Source organism: Sinocyclocheilus grahami, unplaced genomic scaffold (assembly GCF_001515645.1).
Source record: "Sinocyclocheilus grahami isolate Dianchi unplaced genomic scaffold, SAMN03320097.WGS_v1.1 scaffold89.1, whole genome shotgun sequence".
Lineage (NCBI taxonomy): Eukaryota > Metazoa > Chordata > Actinopteri > Cypriniformes > Cyprinidae > Sinocyclocheilus > Sinocyclocheilus grahami.
Genome location: NW_015505268.1, coordinates 1,490,422 through 1,508,964, shown reverse-complemented (window position 1 = coordinate 1,508,964; position 18,543 = coordinate 1,490,422). Strand labels below are relative to the sequence as shown.

At 39.7% G+C, this 18,543-nt stretch overlaps 3 protein-coding genes across 10 annotated transcripts in view; 2 read left to right on the top strand and 1 right to left on the bottom strand.

Annotated features, from left to right (window-relative positions):
- LOC107587086 (cathepsin F-like) overlaps positions 1–18,543 on the bottom strand; it is a 34,149-nt gene that overhangs the window by 14,519 nt on the left and 1,087 nt on the right. For 2 of the 3 annotated variants that reach the window (XM_016274721.1, XM_016274720.1), the window contains exon 1: positions 2,520–2,903. The exons of the other annotated variant lie outside the window; for it this stretch is intronic. In XM_016274721.1, coding sequence (XP_016130207.1) covers positions 2,520–2,756 — 237 coding nt within the window. In that variant the 5' untranslated portion in view covers positions 2,757–2,903. Of the gene's footprint in view, positions 1–2,519; positions 2,904–18,543 lie in introns of those variants that run through there. 3 annotated transcript variants of the gene reach the window in all.
- LOC107587087 (tRNA 2'-phosphotransferase 1) lies at positions 3,178–5,608 on the top strand. 6 transcript variants are annotated; one of them, XM_016274724.1, is made up of 8 exons: positions 3,178–3,244; positions 3,345–3,460; positions 3,991–4,072; positions 4,299–4,468; positions 4,607–4,784; positions 4,983–5,039; positions 5,141–5,251; positions 5,447–5,608. In XM_016274724.1, the coding sequence occupies exons 2-8, from the start codon at positions 3,398–3,400 to the stop codon at positions 5,467–5,469; spliced, it is 684 nt and encodes a 227-aa protein (XP_016130210.1). In that variant the 5' UTR covers positions 3,178–3,244; positions 3,345–3,397; the 3' UTR covers positions 5,470–5,608. The 6 variants fall into 6 exon arrangements, with proteins under 6 accessions (XP_016130210.1, XP_016130211.1, XP_016130209.1 ...); XM_016274725.1 differs by having other exon boundaries at positions 3,184–3,244; positions 3,361–3,460; XM_016274723.1 differs by having other exon boundaries at positions 3,184–3,460.
- Positions 8,000–15,450, top strand: LOC107587084 (mucin-17-like). The gene has a single exon (XM_016274717.1). The coding sequence runs from the start codon at positions 8,070–8,072 to the stop codon at positions 15,357–15,359; it is 7,290 nt and encodes a 2,429-aa protein (XP_016130203.1). The 5' UTR covers positions 8,000–8,069; the 3' UTR covers positions 15,360–15,450.

Here is an 18,543-nt window from a genome sequence, read left to right as displayed (position 1 = left end):
AAAAAGTTACGGACTGCAGCTTTAAAGTTCTTTTTCATTCTGATATTGTTGACAATAGGGAGCTAGATGATGTCCTGGGGCCCATTTCAGAAAGGAGGTTAAGTGAAAACTCTGAGTATGTTAACCCTGAAATGAGGGAAACTCTGGGTTTTTGGTTTCAGAATGGGAGATTTGTCAAACCCGAGAAAGCAGAGTAAGTCAAGCCTGTTTCTGAAAGAGAGGTAACTAATACTCAGAGTCAGTTACCATGGTAACTTACACTATGAACCTAACCTGGTCGGGAGCAGGCTTTCTTCGTTAAACCCAGAGTTTCTTTTGGTCTCCTCCCCCTTTTTAAAGCATAAGCGATGTTTAAAAACCTCATTCATTCATTCATGCCTCAAAAATACTTTTCTTAGTGAGTATTTTGGAATCTAAATTAAGAGCATTTTACTTAAAACAGGAAAGATAATATTAATGCAAATGGAAACAAGATTATTTTTCTTACCCCATTGGCAGATAATTAGCAAAATAAGAAAAATGCACTTAAAAGACTAAATAGGCTACCTTATGTCATTTTTCTTATGTAGAAAATGCATCTTGATTTAAGAATCTTCAGATATTTTGACTGGAAACAACAAGACAAAAATACTAAGTAAGAAAAGCATTTTTTGCCGTGCTGGTACATTCATTCATTGCACATATTTATTTTCATCATGCAGACACTGTGAAAGTGACAAAAACGGCATGTCCTATACTGAATCCTGTAGATGAGGAGGCTACATTAATTCGTAGGGAGTTACATTTACATCGGGAGAGGATTATTTTAATTATTTTTTTTATTTAATTTTATTTACATTTTTTTGCCATATCCACATGCATTTTAATTTGAGCGGTACCATTTTTAAATAGTAGTTTTCTATATAACATGAGGGATGCAGAGCACATTAGTAAGGTCGCTGTATGCAGACCGGTAAGGAAAGTGAGCCTCGCTCTCACGCTCTTTCTTATAATATTTGTGTAGTTTTCGGAGCATAAACCCATTGAAAATGAAGCTGATTACTGTATGGAATGGAATGATGCCAGATAGAAGGGTAGTTCAAGATATCTGCCGTAACCACCACCACAGCTGTTAAATTTATTTGGTCATCTTTATTTCCTACAAATAGAAAAGCAAGTTATTCTTTTTCCTGTTGGATTTTAATATTTTTCCAATACTTGGTATTGTGGCGTTCTCCTCTTCATCTTCAAATTCTTCATTATTTTTGCGAGACTTCATGCTGTTGGCTGAGTAGAAGTCAGATGTTAATTTAATTTACTCTAATTAAGAAATGCAACAGTTTGGATTAGAGAACATTTAATTATGTGAAAAGAGCATTAAACTATGTGGAAAAAGCTGCAGCGCACTGAAATAGACCCTGAATGATATTTATTTAATATGTCAAAGGTTTGCAAAGTCATACAGCCTACACTCATGAAACTTTTATGCTTAAAGCTTTACCTTGATTGAATTATGTGTATACTTCATTTTTCTCCTTTTTTTCTTTTGCTTTTGCCTGTAGGATGGAAATTAATATTACTTAAATAATTTACTGTTTTATCTTTTATATTATAACAGTGATTAAGAATTAAAGTGACGTATTGACTCGGAAGTATGCGGACGTCTTTTTGTCGGGTGCTGTTGCCATTGTGAATCAACTTCCAAGCTCCATTGATCACGGCTTTTCATAGTCGTGGTGCACGTGCTAAACTCAGAGTCAACCTACTCAGAGTCGATTGAACTAACTCAATTCAGCTGTTCTGAACCCGAAAACTCAGAGTTTCCCATCTCAGGGGGTAAGTCAACTAACAGTTGGTTTAACCTCCTTATTAGACTTTATTTGTATAATGGGTAAATTCCACATTTACAAAACAAGGTATCTCAACTTCAACTTTATTTCAAAATATTCACTTCTAATTTACTGTTCTTATCACGTGAAAAAAATCAGTTCTCATCACTCCTCCAATAATATAAAAAAAACTCTGAAAACATTCCATCTTGTAGAAAACGTCTTAATAAATGAAATTTTTCCATTTTATTAATTTATTTTAATCATTGTATCTCCTCTTGTTCTTGTTTGATTGCCTAATGTTTATATGTATCTTTATGACATAAGAAAAAACAAAAACATTCGTATATGCTCAAAGGTGCGCAGCTTTCCTCTGAACTACCGTAATGACAAAATTATGCGCAAAATGCGCGCAGTGTTGTGCTGCTTAAATCAGCTCAGCACTGTTATGTATTTGAGGCCTCTGCGCACGCTCTGCGCTTGTTTACGTCTATTCACATGAATGCGGTAAAAATAGCTCCTTATAATTAACTTATTGTCCAAAATCAGAATCGTGTAAATCAATAAGTCACGTCATAAATAAGACACAAACAATGATATATATCAACAATTACATGAACAACAATTATATAACGTTACCTGGTTTTGTACCCGCGTTAGGTAACATATAGATATTTGAAATTTTAACGGATTAGTTATTTATAATTCTACCTGTTTGCTGGCCGAAAGGATTTTGCTAACACGGCGTATATGCATCGCGTTGGAGCCCATATTATATCGTTCCTCTGCGAATTTGACTGCTTTCATAATCCCCGGGTCTGACTCCGACAGACGGACCGGGGATCCCGGAGCTCCGATAACCGGGCGATCCGGGCCATCTTCTGAACCCAGAACCAGCCCGACCAGGACGCAGCAGGCGATGACGGGGTAACCGCGGTTAAAGTACATGTCGAGCTTTCGGAACAGAAAGCAGCGACGTAAGATCAGCGCAGGTCTTTGTTTTTAGACCGTAAGCTCGCAGTGTTTTGTTGCTCCACACGGCACAGCGTCAGTCTGCGAGACGCCCCGCACAAAGATGGACGACTGAAAGACGCAGTGATGCCCCGCACAAAGATGGACGACCGATGCCCCTCTGTGAGGGGGTGGGATATATTTTGGTTTATTTTGACTTATTTCTTTTTAAGTTGTTGGCTAGTAGCGAAAGTGTTCCAAAAATGTTATTATAATTTCTTGTTATATTCTATTAATAATCGATCACTAGTTTACGCCTCACCTAAAACATCATACATCCGTGCATTTATCACCGCTAGATGGTGTAAAATCTCTCAGAATATATATAAAACAAAGTCTTTCCTGCCCCCTGCTGGCCGCTGGATGCTCATTAATAATTCTTTCACTGTTTCCTCTGTTCCGCTTGTCACGTGAATTTCAGCAACGTAAGCATAAAGTAGCTTACATGTACAATATTCGTATAGATGAATGGTTGTTAGTTGTTTGGATGTGAAGAATTACACGAAACAAATAGAACTGCATTAGGCCATATATCCGATAGCTGTTTGTGAATGATACAATCACGACGAGTGTCATAAATGGACTGTCACCCTCGAGGAAGAGGAAGAGGAAGAGGAGGGCGAGGAAACCGGAATGAAGAGGTGAGAGTAACCATGATTGGTCACTTCCGTGGTCTTCTTACAATTTTTACACAAACATTGATTTCAGGTGAGCAGGTAACTGATCTCAATTCCAGTGAAGGGGCTGGGGAATTGGGCTCTGGTGTAAGGTCATTTTCTCTGCTGTTTGGAGTGGAGGTAATGTGCATGTTGGTGTTGCTGTGTAATCAGTTCCTGTGTCCAATCATGGCAATCACAATTTTACCATAATTATGTACTACGAGTTCTTATTTAAACAGTTTTTGTCATTTTGATAATTTTATATTTTGGTCAAAAATCAAGATTTTAGTTTCAAATGTATTTGTTTCAATATAAATTCATCGAAAATATAAAATAACTAATATGAATTTCATTATGAAAAAAATAATAATGATTTATTCTCCTGTGTGGAGAAGTGTGAAATGTAGGATAATAGCGATATTTTGTGTAACTACCCATTTACGGTGTTAAAGTTTTGAAAGCCTCTGTGCACTGTTATGAATTATGTTATATTTCTATTTTGTGTTTTTCAGAGCAGAGATGTGCGTCTGTCTAAATCTCTGTCTTATGCATTACGTCATGGTGCCAATAAAATGGGTCTGCAGATGAACTCGGGTGAGATGATATGTAGTGTATAATTGATGATAAGGATTGTACACCCACCCTGTCTGCTTACAAAGTTATGTAGGTATTTTGTGTAATTGCTTGTGAGCGGAGGATGATTACTGTTGTTGTTGGACAAGAAAACAAATGGTTCATTCATAACTTATAATTCCTTGTATTTAGTCTTTTTTTTAATCATCCCTTTTGTCGGTCTACAATTATGTGTCCTTGTCCACAGATGGTTTTGTGTTTGTGGAGGAACTTCTCGCTCATCAGCAGTTCCGCTCGTTTTCACTGGAGGATGTGGAGCGAGTGGTGGCCACCAACGACAAACAGCGATTCAAGCTTTGCAACCACCCTGAGGATGGTCGTCTTCAGATACGAGCCAATCAGGGCCACTCAGTGAAGGTCAGTTTGGATCAGACGTCATGCAAAGACTACAGTAGAAAAATTGATTTGAAAATTGGACATGGTCACTGGAGCATTTGGTTGACACAAGTTTACATATACTTTGATAAATGTTGTTACATAATGTGTATCATTCAGGTTACAGATCTGGAGCTGAGAGCAGTAGCACTTGATGATCCAGACTATCCAAGAGAAGCTGTTCATGGCTCATATATGAAACACTGGCCCTCAATACGCAGTCAGGGCATCAGCAGAATGAACAGAACTCACATACACCTGGCGCCTGGGCTTCCTGGAGAGGGCGGAGTCATCAGTGGTGAGTGACTTTCATATTAAATTAATTTATAGAGGTCTTTATTTTATTTTATTTTATTTTAATGGCAAAACTAGGATAGCAGAAAGCAGTTCAGACCAAGAATATGTGTACAAAATATGTGAATATAATTTTTAAATATAATTTAAATACATTATTTGGTTATTTACAGTTGTAAATGGTCTCTTTTCTGTTTTTAAGGAATGAGACAGAGTTGCGATCTAGCTGTGTATATTGATGTTGCGAAAGCTATGTCAGGTATTAAGAAAACATTTTTAAAACCAGTTTAAATTTGAATAGGATTAGCAATGTTAGAGCTGAAGTTGTAATGATCCCTCTCCCCTCTGGTTGGTGTTTAGATGGGATTCAGTTCTTCTGGTCAGAGAATGGCGTACTCTTGACCCCTGGAGATGCTGCTGGGATGTTAGCACCGTGCTATTTCTCCCAAGCACAAAGACTGAAACCCTCACGTGAGTTACTTTCACAGCCAGCTCATCAAGTTTTACTGATAAAATAAGATTTGTTTCTTTTCCATGTACTGTTATGTAAAAGACGTCCAGTAATCTTACAATATTCCTTTGTATGCATTTGATATTGTACAGTGCAGATTGATGATAACTGGATTTTAAGAAATCATTAAGTAATGATGCTTTTTTTTCTTTCAGCTTGTGAAATTGAACTACATTAGCTGTTGGAGAGGATTCTCCTTCTGACCTCAAACCCAAAAACCAAAAACCAGAGATTGAAATTTTGAAAGCATTAAAGTAGAATATCTGTTTCGAAGAAAAAAAATCTTCTAAATAAAAACACATTTTTTGTTAGAACAATTACGCTACATTATTTATTAACAGAGTTGATTATACTCTGACATCTAAAAATAGAAATTGAAATAATTGAGATAAACTGAACACCCACAGATCAGAAGGGTTAAGAAGGGTTCATGGGAAGTGATGGTCTTTTTTTTTTTTTTGAGTGTGCCTATAACCTCATATAAAACTGCTGTGCAGTTGGACAGTAGTACGCGAATGTGCTTTGTTAGATTGTGTCATGATGTTATCCAGGAAATTACTAAGGCAATAGTAGCAGTATTAGATTCAGTGCATTTAAATAGACTTTTAACTATGCAATTATTTTTTTCAGTTAGTCCGTTATCTCCAAATAAGGACAAAATCAGAATTTCCTGCACTATATATTATAGAGTTAGTGGCGTATCTACAAGGTTACGTGGTGTTTTGTATACAAATTGTCAAGTGACCTCCTAAGCCTGTTTTATTTGTGGGGCAGTTTCTGCCCACTGCATATTTGTCAAAAAATAGAATATCTAAATACACTGAGCTCAAGATAGAAATGTGTCATGTTTCTGCAGGGGGATTTCTGCAAGCATATTTATGTACAGTGTGCTAGATAACAGTGTGCTAGAGACAAATAACATCTTTTTTTTTTGTGCTGCCGTCTGCAATTCTGTTTCTGCTTTAAAAGCACACAACCTTTCAGTCAAAGGTCTTAAATGTCAGTTGGCTCCATGAGAATGCAAGTCTGTAGCTGTAATTCATGGTCATTCAGAATTCTGTTTTGACTGTCCATGAGCTGATCAAAGACCTATTCTTGGTATTGTCAAGCTGTTGTGCTTTTGGATTTCTGTCAGTAGTGTGGTGTGAACACTAAATCCCCGCATCGCAAAGGTGCTCAGCATTCTTTCCCCATAAGACGATGGACTAGTTTGTAACCAAATGAAATAAATATACTTTGATGCACTGAACAAAGGGCAGTACAATGTGGAAAGATAGCTCAAGAAGTTCAAGTGGTCATTAGGTTATATTTTATGCATTTTTTTTAATTGAAATAAATAATTTTCTATTGTCAGCATTTTCAAGCTAAAAGCAAAGAATCACTTTCCCAAACTTATATTTATAAAAGAAAAAGAAAAACATATTGCAGCTCTTTAGGTTGAATTACCTATGCTGTAGCCTTCATTTATAGACTCTTTAGGTATAAGGAAGAGTTTTCAAGAGCTGGATGTTGCAATCTAATACTAAAGTTCAGGAGGTGTGTACTTTGTAAAACTGCCATTTTGTGTCCTCTTATCGCAGTGGTTCTCAAACCTGTCCTAGAGTACCCCCAGCCCTGCACACTTTATATGTCTCCCTCATCTACGTATTACACCTGATTCAACTCATCAGCTCATTAGTGGAGACTGCAAGAAGTGGGTGTGTCAGAATAGGGAGACATACAAAATGTGCAGTGCTGGGGGTACTTCATGGACAGGTTTGAAAACTACTGCTCTATCGTCTCTAGGCAGCCTCTCAAAGCAAAGTTTCCCCTTATAGAAGAGGTCTAAAATTAGTGAGCCCCTATGACTGTCTTGGCCTAAGTGTGTCAGATTCCACTCACAGACTCCGTCTATCCTATCGCAGCACCTGCTCCTAGCTGTAACACCCTATTAAGCTTGGCAGAGACATGCACCTATGTCCAAGCATGATTAAAAAAAGCTTCAGGTCAGGTTCATCCTGTACTTTTTTTGTGCATGCTTGTCTCTTTTTTTTTTTTTTTTAAAGTGGTGTCAATTAATGTTAGAAATAGCTGGGCTCTGTGAGCTCAGAAAGGGCTAATGGTACAGGAGTCATAGCATTTTTTGGACTTTAGCTTGAGGGGCTGGACATATCTGTGCACTGAGTGGCCTGTGATGATAAACGGTCAGTTTGGCACTCACAAGAAACCTGGACCCCCCAGTTGGAGCCTTATTCACAGCTCATTGTACAGTGCATAACTGTTCCCTGTGAATGTTCTCTGGAGGGGTTGTTTCATTCAAACTGGCCGCATGGAAAACAGCAACAACAAAAAAAGGCAAGTATCATATCTGATGACTTTTATGTGAACTTTGATTTCTGCATGTATGTTGAAACACGTGTAACAAAGTTACTGTATATATTTTACTGTATATATTTTTGCATCAGTAAGTTTTCTTTGATTTGTATCTATCAGTAGTCATAAGAGTAATCCTGTTTACTATTATTATTATAATTTTGTATAAGCAAACAGTAAACTATTTTATTTGTAAGAGACATTTGTTTCAAGTAGCTATAATTTCTGATAGACAGTCGCTTTCAGAAACTTTGTATAAAGCTAACAAGAAAATATTTTATATAGAAATTTTAGGATTTGTGATAAGAATTATTTAATTCCTATAGTAACAATTTTTCATGATTGTTTCTTTTGATGTTTCAGGTCTGAAAGCATTCAACATCTGATGAGTGACCAGCTTATGCATTTATAAAAGGAAGTGAAGAAATGGAACGCTGGGTTTTAGAGGGCGATAGCTACTCGTTTCTTCGCAGTGCTCCACACACGTTCAACCTGCAGAGTCATGAAGGGCCAAATCGTGTGGAGATCTTTGACATCACTTCAATCCCCAGCCATCATAATGCCATATCTGAAACAACCAGCCTGTGTGACATTTTTGGGGGTGACGGCGAGTCTCCGTCACTTTCCAGTAGCCCAGCTTCTGCCACATTTATCAGGAGGGAAGTGGATCAGTCTTTTCCAGTAGATGATGCCAATGACTCTTTAGGATCTTACCATACTGCCAATGGATCTGACTTAAGCAACAACTCTGAAGTCACTTACAACACACCTTCTCCAGAAAATACACCAGATTTTTCCACATCTGAGACCAGGGGATCACGTTCACCACCAACTAAATCACCCATCTTGTCTGATTCCAAAAATGGACTTAACCAACTAGACTGCACACCACCTGCATCCAAAGTCAATAGTAATGACCTTTCACATACAGATAACTGGGAAGAATCCCAAGTGTCAGTAATCACTGCCCCAGTGAATGAAATGGCCATCACAAATGCATCTGAACCACAGTATGTGAATTCAACACCAGCTACCACCCTAATTGATCCGGCAAAGAAACCTTTTAATCCTACATCCTGCTCTTCAGAAGAAAAAGAACCTGCTGTTTTTGAGCAAGAAGGAATTATTAAAACACCTCAACATATAAGCACAAGCCCAGTTTTAGATAAACAAATATTTGAGTCAAACTGTGAATCTTTGGCAGTATCTCCACTTGAGCAAAATGTTGTGATGTCTTCTGAGGACAAAGAGAGCATGATCTATTGTAGTCCACGAGAGCAAAACATTCTTTCTGTGCAAGGGACGATGAACAGTGGCTCTGCATCAGAACTGTCAAACCCTTCTACAACAGATTGCAGCCTTATGCAGGAAATGTCTACTTCACCTTCAAACCGAGATATTAACTTTCTACCCATATCCAGTGTCATGCCAGAACCCAGATTGACCTCCACCTCCCCTGTAATCAGGGAAACTACCTCCACACGTAGATCTTCACCTGAGCTGCTGAATTTGTGTCCAACTCAAGTTAGGAACACATCGGAGACTCCAGACTTGGAGGACACTTATGGTGCTATTTTATCTGTATCTACACTGCATACCAGTGATAATGTGGAAATAAATTCCCTAACTGTGTCTGACATTTCTACTGAAACAAGAGGACTGGTATATTCATCCACAGATGGAAGAGAAAAGCTGGAATCACCTGAATTCAATGAAACCTGCTCTTCTCCTGATCACTCGGCACCTACTCACTCACAAGAACCAGTACTGATTCACTCCCCTGTAGGTTACACCATCAGTCCATCACCTACATATGAGAAAATATGTTCTTCAGTTGAACCTGTAGACTCACCATCCTCCCCTGTATCACCTGAGATCAATGAAACCTGCTCTTCTCCTCATCACTCAGCATCTGCTCACTCACCAGAACAAGTAATGATTCACTCCCCTGTGGGTTACACCATCAGCCCATCACCTACAAATGAGAGAATAGTTTCTTCGACTGAACCTGAAGACTCACCATCCTTCCCTGTAGTCACAAGGATTGAATACAGGGATATTTGCTCTTCTCCCGATCACTCAGAACCAGTAATCATTCACTCGTCTCCATGTTACAACATCAGTCCATCACCTACAAATGAGAGACGGGTTTATTCAACTGAACCTGATGCCTCAACATCTTCCCCCTGTGGTCACAGTGATATGCACTCCTCTTCTGATCACTCCATTCCAGCTCACTCACCAGAACCTGAAATAATTCACTCACCGATGGGTTATACCATCAGCCCATCACCTACAAATAAGAGAATGTTTTTTTCAGTGCAACCTAATGACCTACCATCCTCTCCTGCCATCACAGGAACTGATTACACAGCAACACCAACATGCAGTAGAGATTCCACACCTGCGTTTAGGAGCATTACCTCCACTCCAAACAGCAGAGAAAATGACCTTACACCAGAGCCCAATTCCCCAGCCACTTCACTGGAATTGAGATCAGTTACCTGCTCACCTGAAATCAAAACAATATCATATAGTGTTCTGCCACAAAATACAAAATCCCCAGGCATCACATATAATGTTATACCAACCGAAGATTTAGCGCAATCACCTGCAGTAGAAAAAAATGTCTGTGGCAACTCTTCTGAAACTTCCAGCTATCTTTTTGGAAATGACACCTCTGTCTTACCTAGCTCAAGGAACTTTTTGTCAACACCAGAGAGTAGATCGAGGCCCTCATCAGCTACATCAGACCATACCAAATACACAACACTATCCTCTGATCTCGAACCTGAGCCTTCCATCACTATTGGAAATGCAGAAAATCAGAGTTTATACATAATCTGTGATGAAGTTAGTCATCCTTTCTCTAACCCAATAGACCGTTTTGATGACCATGCTGACACAAAGACCCTCAAAAGCCTTGCATTTGTCCCAGATGAATGTAAAGGCAGTGGACCACCAGTTCAGATACTACAAGATTCAACCTCTAACACCTCAGATTCTGGATCGTCCACAATAAAAATTGAGAAAAGTCAAGAAATTGTCACTGACAACACAACTGATTTAACATTCTGTGGAACACCAACCTCCCCGTGTCCATGGGATGCATCTCTACCGAAGCCAGTGGCATCTGTAGAGAAGAAACAATGCCTTGTTGAGGTTTTTGATAGGAACAAGGGAACAGAAATGTTGAAAAATTATTCCCCAAGTAGTGACAAGAGGCTTAGTCAAGTGCCTGTAGCATTAAGAGAAAGCGCAGGGGTTATCAGTAGGGACAATGGTGGTGAATTTGACAGGCAGCCATGCAGGGAAAAAGAGGAAAGTGGAAAGAAGGAGGGAGAGGGGGAGGAGACTATGGGAGAGAGTAGTTACAGAGGGGAACAGGTTGAGCTGTCATTCAGTGCCAGGAATAGAAAAGGGCCTGCAGGCCACAGCCCAGCTCTCTCAAGTCGAGACCCAAAGTCGGGAATTCCAGCTCGCTGTTATTTTGAGTCGCACCCAACAACTTTGCAGCAACAGAGTCAGCTCAGAGCTCAGGGCTCACAACAAGAGAACAAGGGTGGTGCCAGGAGGCTCCAGTCAGCGGCCCAGGGTAAATACAGCAGTGCAGGCTTTCTTCTTCCTGAATGTACTGGTGAGACCTCCAGCATGGGAAGTGAATTTGATGAAGCAGACAATGAAGTAAAGTGGTTTACAGATCTGGCCTTCAGAAGCCTATCTAGTCCTCAGGTGGATTATTTGGATGTGTACAATTCAAGCCACAGGTCCTCTACAAATGTTTCACAGCCATCGACTGTAGACAGCCCTGGTGCTATTGCATGGATGACCTACGCAGATTTACGTGGCTCAGCGTTACATGAAAATGATGGTTCGTCTTTTTTACCCCGTGACAGCCTGGACCCAAACAAACGCTTTGAAATGGGAAGTTTTGAGTGTGTGGATATTGCATTAGAGAGCAAGGAAGAGTCCAGTAGAGGAAAGAGGACAGTACCTAAAAGGCAGATCCAGCTGTTAAGGAGGAACACAGATGAATCAAAACATAAAGGAAACAATGAAAATATTTTCAATTCACCCTCTACATATAGACGCTCAAAAGACGCACTTGTTCGTCAACATAGCACACCAGCTTTTGTGCAACAGGAAGTTTTCAAGGAGGTGCCAGATTCACCACAAAATGGCAGGAAAAAGACCTTGCAGAAGTCTGTGTCTTTAGATGATGGCTCCCCTAAGACACAAATGGCATCTTGCATTATCAAGAGTGTATTGTCAAAGAAAATGCAGGATGTTCAGAAAGAGACACCAAAAAGTACAGACCCAAGTCCTTCTGGAGATAAAAAACATCCTGATGTCAGCTCCAGCTCTTTTGATGGTGTACCAAGTACCATGGAGAAACATAGTTTAAGCTCTAGCCAGCATTCTGAATGTACTCTTTCATCTGAAGATTTTGCTGTCGGAGAGGAGAGAATTTCACATTGTCAGCCGAAGAAGTGTGCTCCAAAAGTTCCTCCAAAGCCATTCTTAAGACCTGCGTTCTTTAACAACGGGGAAGCTCAGGTTGCTGGCAAAATTGCAAGGGAAGAAACCAAGCCTATAGTGGCCCCTCCACAAGTTGATGACAAAATACAAAACAGCAAGAGTGATAGGAAAGAGGGAGGAGGTAGCAACCTTGAAGAGAAGTACAAAAGTGACTCCGCAAATGCCAGTATCAGTAACACAAGTCCTGTTGTTGTTACACCAGCAATAAGCATGCAGAACAGAATGACAACCAGAGACATAAGAAAGCGCCAGATGACACCGGAAAACCAGGAACAACTGGCTGGAAAGAGTGTATTTATGTCAAAAACCCCAGAGATAACTTTGAAACCTTCTATCAAAGGAAAAAAGACGACATCTCTGAAAGTGTCTTTGTCCCCTGACTTGGAACAGTCCAGAGAAATATCTGAATCTCAGTCAATGGAGAAAGCTGCAGAAGATTTAAGCACGAAATCTACTAAAGGTTTAGAGACAGAAGACGATGATGACAGCAACAAAAAATCTGTTACACATAGAGTTAGGGATGTGAGGAAGTTAGTGAAAAACACATACAACCTGTCTTTCAAAGCATCAAATTCAACATCATCTGCAGAAGAGACAGTGATTCAAGGGAAAAGAGAGAAGCCGCCGCAAACTCCTCCAGCCTTGCACATTGAATGTAAAGCCATCAGTTGGAAGGACAAACAAACATCAGGCAGCAAAGCAATCCACTGTCATGATGAAAAACTGCCTGTTGACATATCAAAAATATCACAACCATGGGTGTGCGCAGAGACAAAAAGAGATGCTGACATCACTGAAATAATATCCAAAGGCTCTTCGCCAAAGACTGAGTCAAAACAAAAAGCACCATATTCTCACTCTACAATCACAGATGGATTATGTGAATCAGAAAGTATCAATAAAATATCCTACATTCACTGTGATCAGAGTTCTAAGATGCCCCCTAGACCCCCAAGTAAGGAGCGAGAAGTTTCTGCGTTGGTGGTTGTACCGGATTGCACATCCAAGACAAAGACTGTTTCCCCTACAATCCTTGACTCTACTCAAATGACAGCTGCAAGCAGCAGCCACTCTGTATCCATGCTACTGAAAGAAAAAGGGATGCAGGCTGACATTGGAGTGTGTGATGTTCTCACTGAAGGTGCAAGTGCTACAGCTAAACATGTCAACAGGCTTGAGGTACCTGTACAGGCGTGTTTATCAGAAAGCATTTCAAGTGAAGTACAAGTAAAGGCAGAAAATACATCATTGCCTTGCAATCCAACAGCTTTTGTCAACAATTTGTCAAGAACATCTCAACCAAGTGAGAGTCCCAAGGGAACACTGACAGAAGAACCTTCAACAAAGGAACAAGAAAAAAAGAAAACTGCCACCACAACTATGACACAAATTCCAACTTATTTAGCAACATCTGGCAAGCCAGAGGTGAGGTCTTTTTCAGGCAGTACAAAAAATAATGCCACACCAGTGAATGCATCAAAAGAGATTGAGTTACCCATACAAGTGAGATCAATATCCACTGATAGACTAAAGCCATTTGTACCACCAAAACCTAGCTATAAACAGTCATTTGCAGAAATTAAGTCAGTGTCAAGTGACCCATCAAAAGCAGATACTCAAGCATTGTCTGTTATTAAACACCCAACAATATTAAGTAGTGAATCAAAGAAAAATGAAACCCCATCAACAGTGACACACAAGGATCAACCAAATGAGACTTCATCAAGAGATACAAAAAGACTGGCTGTATCAGCTGTATCAAGCTCCAAACCACCATCCATCCCAGTCACAACAACTCCAAGTGTTGTGCAAAAATCCACCACAAAGACACTGGCCAGTCTGGATCAACAGCAATCTTCTGCTTTCTTGCAATCAACCAGCACTTGCCAGCAGCAGATCCCATCATTCAGTCAAGACCAGTCAATGCTAGATAGTTCCTTTGCTTCTAACTCATCAGGACCACAAGCCCTTAACCACACACCATCTGTGACAAGAGCATCATCTAATAATCGTTTTCACACAGATGACTATCTTTTCTACGCTTTAGATGATCCTCCTAGCTATGATGAGCGGGAGAGTTTCAGCCCACTACGGCTCTCAGACTTACCCCCACATAGGTCATGCAGGTATCATCCAACAACTAAGCAATCTTCTTGCTCCTGCACGCCAAGTTCTCATTCGCATCAAGGACATCCCAACAACAGTCCACAGCAATGGGTACCAGCAGCCTCTCGGTCTCCAGGCCAAGTCCTTACCTGTCCTGCTGCTCCTCCGCAAGCTCAAGTACGTCCTCATCAGTGCAGACCAGATGGTCTACCAGTCTCCAATACTACAATACCTCATGCCTCAGCTTTGATTCAGCCTCTACACAACCCACAAGCTTGCCCTGTTTCAAACTCACAATCCTATGGTGATGACTATCCACCAGCTTCTGGGCTGCATGCAGATAGATACTCAGCCAGTCACCCTTCACCTCAGGCAGCAGGTCCTGCTCCCTACCATGAGTATTCTCATTCAGCTAACATGTCTACTCTGGATCCCAGGCCTCAGTTGTTTAATCCTCAAGATTTGCCACCATCTTTTGGCCATGATTATGCAAATGAAGGTCCAGGTGGAGCTGGTGTATTGTATCCAGAGAATGCAAGTGGGCTCAGCTGTGGCCAAGGTCCTCGTCGTGTCCTTCTTGATCCTGAGACTGGCAAATACTTCTACATTGAGGTACCAATGCAACCACTCAGAAAAATGCTGTTTGATCCTGAATTAGGCCAGTATGTAGAAGTTCTCATACCACATCAGGCAATGTCCCATTCAGGGCTATATCCACCAGCAGCACCGCCCTACTCCTCTTTGCACAGTCCTGGGTTGTATGCACCACAGTCCTGGCACCTGCCTTATGCAGTGCCATCTTACCCAGCAATCTCAGGTACTGCCCCGCAAGTTCGCCATCCGGAGCCACCTCCTGTGCCCACCACACTTCACCAGACTTCCTTAAGGTATGGAAGCCCTGCAAGCCAGATGCCAAAAAATGAACCAAAAGGCCTGTCATCACTGGATCAAAGCTATCTAGAGAGCATGTATTACATCCCCACTGGGCTGAATGCAAGCCCAAATGCAACCCCTTCAGAATGCTACCACAAGCCATCAAGCATGCCTCCTTCAGGGGGACGAAGAGCATGAACCATCAGTGGATACATGTGGTCTGTTTACATTCGAAATCTGTTCTAGTTGGCAGCATTTTTAATTTAACCCTTAAATGCATGAATGTTTCGCCAAGCATTATTACATAGTCGGGTCTTTAGCGACCCGGACCTATATATCCAGCATGGATGGATCTCTAACTGCTGCAATAGCAAAAAACTCTCTTGATATTTTAAGAACAATTACAGAAGAATAAAATAAAGCATATTTCGTTACCTTTTGAAACTTAAAAGGGTTCAATTTGAGCAGATGATTTTACCATCGCTGTCATCGTTAGAGCGCACTTCCACAGTACATTCAGCATCTGCCTCATATTCATGATCTCAAACATATTCTCAAAACTATCGTTTTCAATGACTTCATATTCAATATTTTGATCACTGGCAGCTTATTCACCACATCCAGCATCAAATGACAGTGACATTTATATTTCATTGTGTATAGTAATTGCTCTGCAGTAAAGCCATTCAAACCACTTCAATTTTTGCTGATGATATTCGTTTGTTTTATGCCTGTGGTAATTATGAGTGAAACGTCACGTCATCATTGTGTATCAAACAGTGCCACCTTGAGGAAAAAAGATACATTGCACATATTGAGTCATCAGATATGCAAATATAGTTGAACAGGTAAAAATACTTGCATATTTACATACCTCGGGTCTCTAGCGCGACCCTATACACTTTTTACAAAAAATTAATCAGAAAACTGGCACTCTTTTATATTTTACTTAATTTTTTATTTAATTTTTTTGTTGTTATATTGTTTATAATGAATAGATTGAGGAATACTAAGAAAGTTGATGTCTAACTTTAAAAAATGGAGGGAGAGGGTAGAGAATGATGTCCCTGGTCGCTTAAGACCAGAGGTATGCATTTAAGGGTTAAGTGGGATATAAAAACGTAAAATGTCTTGTCAAAAGTTGTAGCTACTCAGTTACAAGACTAAGATTGAAACAATATTTTTTTTCTGCTCATTTCATTTAAACTTTTACTCAAAGTCTCCTCAAGAAGACCCAAAACTTTTTTTTTCTGACATTGACATATCATGGTTGTCATTGTCTGATATAATTTCAGTTTATCATTTGAACAAATCCTTAACTTTCCTTGTATAGTCCAGGCTTATGCAATGGTAGGCCTTATCTTGCAATAGCTGTCAGGGTTTAAGTGTTTAATAAACAGTGTCTTATTTTAACACCCTTAATAGTTATGTTTCTGAAGGGATTTATTTTGCTGCAATAATGTGTTTGGCATTTTCACCTCTAAGTGACATTATTTATCAAATACATAATATGACATGGTGTAATTGCTTGGTGCAACACCTTTGATGTGCACTGGGAGATGCTGTACATTTGGATAAATGTAAAGAATGTGGATGAGCAAGATCCACCAGTTCGTGAGTATTAAAAATCACAGTTTTTCTTTTCACTTTCTATCTTCAGAAGATTGCCATTTGCTATTTTTTTACACATTTTTTTTACACCCCATTAAAGATAACTGTCTGCAAAATCAAAGTCTCAGTCTTTTTTCTTCATTGAATGTTACCTGCAACATATGACTTATTTCAGTAAGCGTAAAGCAAAAAGCTGTATACTTCAACTTCTGTAATTACAGCTTTAATTATATGATCACAATGGAAATATTATGTCTACCGCATATCTTTTTTTTGTCACATTTTGTGTAACAGTATTAAGCCCAGATGTAAAAGAAGAGTTTCCATTTTGGTAAATCACATTGCATCCAGTTTGGGAGAACCACATTTGCTAGCCACAACATACTGTAATACAAGATGACCCACTTAAAGAATAGGGACACTGCTGAGCTGTCGTTTTATCTCAGGATGACACCTAGTGGACAAGGTCTAACATCCTGTCTAATGTTTTCTTTTAAGGATGTGAATGGATATGATGTGGTGTACTTTGTGTAAGAGAAAGAAACAAATGCTGGCCTAATGTTATAGCCATTCTAATAATAAGTCGTAATTCAATTAGATCCAGCTGTAAATAGATAATATGGCCACTTTTTATGTATTTCCATCAACTCTGGGATCATTCTGATCTAAGTAGCACTTGTTTTGACTGGTGTGAACTATTCTGGGTGTTTCTTTTATTTGGGTGTTCAACATGACCGATGTGACATAATGGACCACCATGGTCTAAGCTGTGACGTTTTGTGGAAATGTTTCCACTTATTCAAGCAAACAGTCTTCTCCCTACTCCCAAATTGCAGCCGCACCCATAAATGACTGAATTTGATTTCCTGACCTGTCTGATCATACTGTAAGAAAGGCTGATGGAAGTGTCTGTGTGGGCAGACATCTTTGTGGGGGAGAGGGCCTTGACTCTGTTTGTGGGGTGTTTGACTGAAAACACAAAGATATTCAAGTCTGCCCATGACTTCATTCAGGGTCCTCTGAGCAGACAGACAAGGGGAGTAGAGTGGAAATTAAAACAAGAATGTCTTAGGGCAAGGACTGATCTTTACATAAACGTATCCTTATGTGCTGTTCCATGATGAGTCAGAGAACTTATAGACACAACAACTTAAATATACCATTTCACATTATGTAAGGGCTAATCTCGTACAGCTGGCCATTCCGTATCTTTCTGAAGGTTTGTGTGTGATAATGACTGTAAATCAGGGTCAGGCAAAATTCAGAATTGGAGTCCCTTTCAAAACATGAGTTGGAATTTGGCAAAATCCCAACGGAAGTTGAATTTGAATTAAAGGAAGAGGAATTTATTGAATTATAATTTAGAGAAATTCAACAGGGAATGGGAAATGAAGTTTTCTTCCCCTATAATTTTATAGAAATATAAAGAAGAATACGCAATTTTAAGTACAAATTCCTGTAGCTCACATTTGAAACAAACATCTGCTTGTCTAGTCTTGTGTAGCAAGAGCTTCAGACTGACGGCAGAAGGTCTGAGAACCTTGGCCAAGGCCAAGAACCACTCAAGAGGCCATATGACTTGACAGATAAAGCAACCAATCACGCTTTTCAAGAGTCTATACCTGAACTTTACATGTTTCACATACTTTCAAAAATGCAGCATTTAGTTGATCCTGATAAGCGCTCAGTGTCACAGTTGTAAACACAATGGCTTTCTTCTTCGTGAGGGGGTTTGGCACCATGGCATCTTTGTTTCCAGGCAGAAAGTTAA